At 44.1% G+C, this 5,727-nt stretch overlaps 1 protein-coding gene across 1 annotated transcript; it reads right to left on the minus strand.

The window, feature by feature from the left end:
- Positions 1–6: 6 nt before the first annotated feature.
- Positions 7–1,423, minus strand: LOC131891501 (uncharacterized). The gene is made up of 3 exons (XM_059241102.1): positions 1,150–1,423; positions 596–825; positions 7–526 (listed from the first exon to the last, which is right to left on the minus strand). Exons 1-3 carry the CDS (start codon positions 1,228–1,230, stop codon positions 190–192), a joined length of 648 nt encoding a protein of 215 aa, XP_059097085.1. The 5' UTR covers positions 1,231–1,423; the 3' UTR covers positions 7–189.
- Positions 1,424–5,727: the final 4,304 nt, after the last annotated feature.

The raw sequence follows: 5,727 nt of genomic DNA on the forward strand, positions 1-5,727 counted from the left end.
GCTGGCATAACACAACAAGAACGATTTGTCTTTGGTTTCGACGACCTTGGACCTCAACTCTTCCTAAAGAACATCCATGTTAAAAGCATAACCATAATTGAAGGCACGGAATGACGGGTCGGTCAAGCATTTCGAAACGTTTGCCACCTCCGATTCTCGGTGGTCGTATCCTGGGATTAAAATTCCAACTTAAAATTTATCCCGCTTTCGTGCACCTTCATTCTTGCCTTGCAAATTAGCTCGTCTTACCAGAGAATATACATCCCCCGTTGTAACTGGCTTGCTGGCAGGATCTTCTTTCTCTGCTGGATGATACTTATTGATAATAACGTTTGGCGTAAGACCGGCTTCCAGTAATTTGACCACATCCTCTTTAACGGCTTTTGATAGTCTCAAATTTCGTCGCTCCAGTGGGTGTGAATGTTGGAGACAACCTCGTATCTGAACGGACGGTCGATTCAGCTCGCATTTTTCTCCAGCAACGGGGCTGACACATCGACAGAAAGATGCTTCTTTGAAAAATAATCTATGCGATAAATATGCGAATCCTTTAAAGCAAAGTCAAGGAAAAAATAATATGCCAATGACAAATTACTTCGCGGGACAATCATGGGTTTTCCGTGATGCGTTGGTCTTTAACCGTTTGTCCTTGATATTGTCCTTAGTAGTTTGGGCGCAAATAAACAACCTTTGGTTACTGCTGGATCGACGAGTCACAAAACTTCGATCCATTTCATTCGACTCAAAACACACTTGAGAGGCCTCCATAGACTCAAAGCTCAGGTTGATGTAATCATGGGTATGATCAAAATCACATGGATCAACCTAAGAAGGCGTAAACTCCGTTATTAGATTCATTCTTATACGTAAAATTGAAAGAATTACAGACCAAAATAGATGAATCCCAGTAGACCATATACAGGACACCAGTGTATTTTTTGACAGTTTTGAAAGGTCAATTCAATATCTCCGATTGCCGAAAAGCTTTGTCATAACGGAAAATATTTTTTTGCAATTAAGATACCAAATGAAGAAACAAAAACATTCTTTGTCGCAAAATAAAGCAAGACCTTTAAAAGCTCCTATAGATGGATTTTTCAGGGGCAGGCAGTGTTTTTTGATTGATGTTTCCATTTTTTTTTTACTTACACAGGAATTTGTTTTGTTCGAATGGTAACGGTATCCAGCTAGAGTTAAAAATGTTTTTCGACATTTTGAGCAATGGATCATTTTGTAACGTGAGCGGCCCAAGCGAACGGAATCTGCAAGATAATAGGAAAATTAAAGGTCAAAAAACTTTTGCAGTTGCATGATTCGCATTAAGCAACATAGAAACTGGGATGAGATCATTTTCGAGACGCCTTTGAAGTTTGAACCATGGTTATGCAAAGTTTCTTGGAGAATGGATGTAGCAAGGCGACTCATTAGATGAAATCTAATGCGTGAAAAATCGTGAACTCATGAAGTGGTCATGGAAATAGCTAGTCAGCAAGAGCAATAGCAACATAAACCTTAAACTTACACCAAAAATGCAAAATTGGTAAAAGTCTAGAGCTAGAATTGAACACTAATGACAATGCAACATTAGATATTGAAATCACGCAACCTAGCTGCAAATTTTTGCCGCTAGAGGTACGATGAAATCGGGTGGAGATTCAATCGTGAGTACTCTTTCTGTTATAGTGGCTCTAGGCCGAACGATATTGGGCTCCGTTGTCACTCCGAAGGATGTTCGGTGCGCCCATCAAAGAAAAGAAAATTCTAAATTCCCTGATGAGATGGGTACACGCATGAGAAGCGACATCTAACGGATGGAAGGGTGAACTAGCGCAACTTTCCAAAAGGAGCGCCACACTGTACTTAGAATTGACGGATTAAAGAATATCTCGTGACAGGCCTCAAATTTGGACAAAAAAAGGTCGTTAGAGTGTTGGAAGACATTTCTTAGACATATTCATCGGTTTTCTCACAAAAATGGACAATTCACTGAGCATCAAACGCGATTTGAAAGGGTGAGGCCCGATGGGGACATGAAACTCTGACTAAAGCGTTAGATCGGTGCCAGCTGCCAGGTGTACCCTAGGTGTAGCCCCCAACTGATTCCTACTAAACTGGACTGGCTGCCTGGGTCACCTCTCTGTTTAGGCTAGACAGCCAGGATAAGAAGAGTGGGTGAAGAAGAACAAACCACCTGAAGAGATGGATAATGTCTGGAATAAATGGAGGGGACTAACGAAACCTCCGGGGTGAGGAAGACAGCTGTTCTCGTGACCTGGAATTTTATAAAGGGACTTTCTTAGTGTTCTGTGAATAAAGTTTAGCTTTTACTTTCCTGATCCTGTCTAAGGTGCCTGCTCCTTCCCTCACGGATACCGTTAGTTTTCTTCGGGCAGAAGAAACTTCTAAGAAAGACACGTCTGCTTTGAAGCCCAGAATTGTCGCAGCTACCACGAAACAACTACCGAAGCCCAAGCCCACATTTAGACCATCTACACATTCGAAAAATACACCAGGAAAACCCAAATCATCCCATACCTCTTCCTGCAACGGATGTGGTGGCAAACATTCAATTTCTAGGGAAATGGAATGCCCTGCTTGGAAAACAGTATGCCACAATTGCGGCACAGCTGGTCATTTCCGCTCGGTATGTCGCCAACTTCCAAAGAAAGCGGCTGCAATTGTTGCTTCTTCTACTGCCGCTCTGGTTGAGGTTAGCATCTTCATCGGAGAAAGAGTTTGCGGCAATATCAAACTGCGACCGGATACTGGAGCGGATATTTCTTTATTGATGAGACGAGACGTTGAAAGTCTCTTGCTGATACCATTCATCGAGCCATCGCTTCTCAAAGTACAAGCTGTACAAGGAAGCCAATTAGCTGTTGATGGAAGCGTCAATGTCACTTTTCGTATGGGAACAATGCAGTTCTCAGAACAGGTGCTCGTTTGCCCCCAGATCTACTGTTCTTACCTATCACTACAGGCTTGCCGTGGACTTGGCTTGATCGCTCAAAACCTTCCGAGTCCCGTTGTTGCTGGAGCAGAGGTATCGTTACCTTCGTGGGTTATGGATATTCCCAAGGAATCAACCTCTTCAGAACAACTCCAGGCTTTTGCTGCACGAGTGATGGAAGAAAACGCCGATATAATTGCATCCGATGGATCCCTTCCCGCGATGTCGGGTGATATCGTGGGAGAACCAATGCGCATCAATCTTCGCCCAGATGCAGTCCCTTTCGCCATTTACACAGCCAGACCGGTCCCTTCGCTTATCGGGATCCAACTAAATTAGAACTGGATCGACTCTCTACCCTATCAATTATCGAACCAGTTGGCAATCGCCCAACACCTTGGTACCATCCCATGGTTGTTGTACCGAAAAAAAACGGCGAAGTTCGAATTTGCGCTGATTTGACTCATCTCAATAGCCAGGTACGCCGAGTAGCTCATCCTATACCTACCCCTACCAACGCCATAACTTGCATTGACACAAGCGCCACGCTATTCGCTCTTCTGGATGCGCGGTCTGGATATTGGCAAATGGCCCTTCATCAAGATTCTCAAGATCTCACTATATTTATGACGCCTTGGGGAAAATATCGGTACCTGAGGTCACCAATGGGATTCATATCCACTGGTGATTCTTCTAGCTTAAGAGGAGATGTAGCTCTTCAAGGTGTGATTGGCGTCGTTAAGATTGTTGATGATATCTTGGTCTTTGGAGACAACCTACATCATCTTGTTGTGCGTCTTCTCAATGTTATTGATCGTTGCCGTAAACATAGCATAACTGTCAATAAGAAGAAATGTATTCTGGCAGCTACTAGCGTCCTTTTTGCTGGATACATCATCAAACCTGGTGGATATTCAGCTGACCCTGCCAAAGTCAAAGCCATTACTGAATTCCCGATTCCATCAACAAGAACCGAGTTGAGATCTTTTTTTGGCCTCATTAACCAATTGGGTCAATTTTCAAGAGACATTGCTTCATCAGCGGAGCCATTGAGAAGTCTTTTGTGCACGAAAAACTCATTTTCCTGGAGTGCCAATCATTAACTCACGTTTGATGCTACTAAACAAGTTCTTTCCACGCCCCCGGTTTTGCATCTGTTTGATCCTGACCTACCAATAGAACTGCACACAGACGCCTCCCGCACCCACGGTTTAGGTTTCGCCCTTTTCCAAGTCAAGAGCGCCTCCTTAGTGCTCGTTCAGTGTGGTTCCCGCTTTTTGCAAGACGTGGAGACCCGCTATGCTATGGTCGAACTTGAGGCTTTGGCTGTAGTTTGGGCCATTTACAAGACTCATCTTTACGTTTGCGGAACTTTTTCACCGTTAAAACGGATCATAAACCATTGGTAGAACTTCTTGGCAAAAAGACGATTGCAGCGGTGTAAAATATTCGGATCCAAAATTACATCCAGAAATTATCTCGTTATCAATTTTCAGTCCAATGGAAGAAAGGCAAAGAACATGCAATACCCGACGCCTTTTCAAGATCCCCCGTTGACGATCCCACAGAAGATGATATTCGATTGCACGAAGATTCATCCGCACTCATCATCGCCACAGCTCGGGATTGCTCTGACCTTCTTTTGACAGATATCCGCGTGGTTGCTTCCAAGGATCCAGATTATCAGGGATGGATCGTCTCCCTCCTTTCTGGTACAGAACCACCTATGTCAATGAGGAAGATCTGGAACCAACTATCGGTTGTGGATGGCTTGATAATGTTTGGACACCGTATCCTTATTCCAAAAGCATCAAGATCCTTGACCCTAACCCACCTCCACGCATCCCATGCGGGCCTCGAAGCAACGAAACGACTTGCCCGTCAATCTGTCTACTGGACCGGGATAACTAATGATATCACAACTTCTGTTCAAGCTTGTCATTTATGCCAGGAACACCTTCCGTCTTTACCAAGGGAGCCTAGTGCTGCAATACCTCTTCCTGACACATCAATGGACGAAATTGCAATGGACCTCTTCCATTTTGCTGGCCGTTGTTATCTCCTTGTTGTTGATAGATACTCTGGATATCCCTTCATACACTCGTGGAACCAGGATCCTTCAGCCGAACAAGTATCAAAAGCTTGCTTGACTATTTTCAGCCAATTTGGGATGCCTACCCTCGTATGATCCGACAATGGTCCACAATTTGCGGCGCTCTCTTTCCAAAAATTCTTAGATAAATGGAATATTTGCTGGTCGCCATCTTTACCATATCACCCGCAATCAAATGGTCTAGCAGAGCGGACGGTACGATCCATAAAATCAATCCTTAATCGTCTTCACCAGATTTCCGACCTCGAGCAAGCACTCCTCACCTTCCGGAATACACCAAAAGCCGATGGCGTATCTCCTGCCTATCGAATGTTCGGAAGAATCTTTCGCACCGCCCTTCCAACGACAGATTTACCGCGTGTCCTCAACTTGACCCAATTGGATGATAAAAGGGAACAAATCCATCAACGTCAGAACTTATGGTACGATTCTCGCGCTCATCCAATGCGACCACTCACCAAAGGGGAGAAGGTGATAATACAGAACCCAATAACAAAGTTGTGGAATGAAACCGGATTTATCACTAGTGTTTGCAAGAGTGGTAGATCCTACAATATTCAAGTTGATGGGAGAAAAACTACTCGTCGCAGAAATCGCCGATATCTCCGGCCATTAAAGGCCAAGAACTCCTCTGTTCCCCAGCGGAGAGAATCCAATCTACGCA

The sequence above is a fragment of the Tigriopus californicus genome, chromosome 12 (assembly GCF_007210705.1).
Source record: "Tigriopus californicus strain San Diego chromosome 12, Tcal_SD_v2.1, whole genome shotgun sequence".
NCBI lineage: Eukaryota > Metazoa > Arthropoda > Copepoda > Harpacticoida > Harpacticidae > Tigriopus > Tigriopus californicus.

Bases quoted from the DNA above. Each gene is read 5' to 3' on its own strand.
- LOC131891501 (XM_059241102.1), bottom strand. From the start codon at position 1,230: ATGATCCATTGCTCAAAATGTCGAAAAACATTTTTAACTCTAGCTGGA. The intron at 826-1,149 runs GTAAGTAAAAAA...ACGCCTTCTTAG, and splicing joins CGAACAAAACAAATTCCTGT to GTTGATCCATGTGATTTTGA. The intron at 527-595 runs GTAATTTGTCAT...TTTATCGCATAG, and splicing joins ACCCATGATTGTCCCGCGAA to ATTATTTTTCAAAGAAGCAT.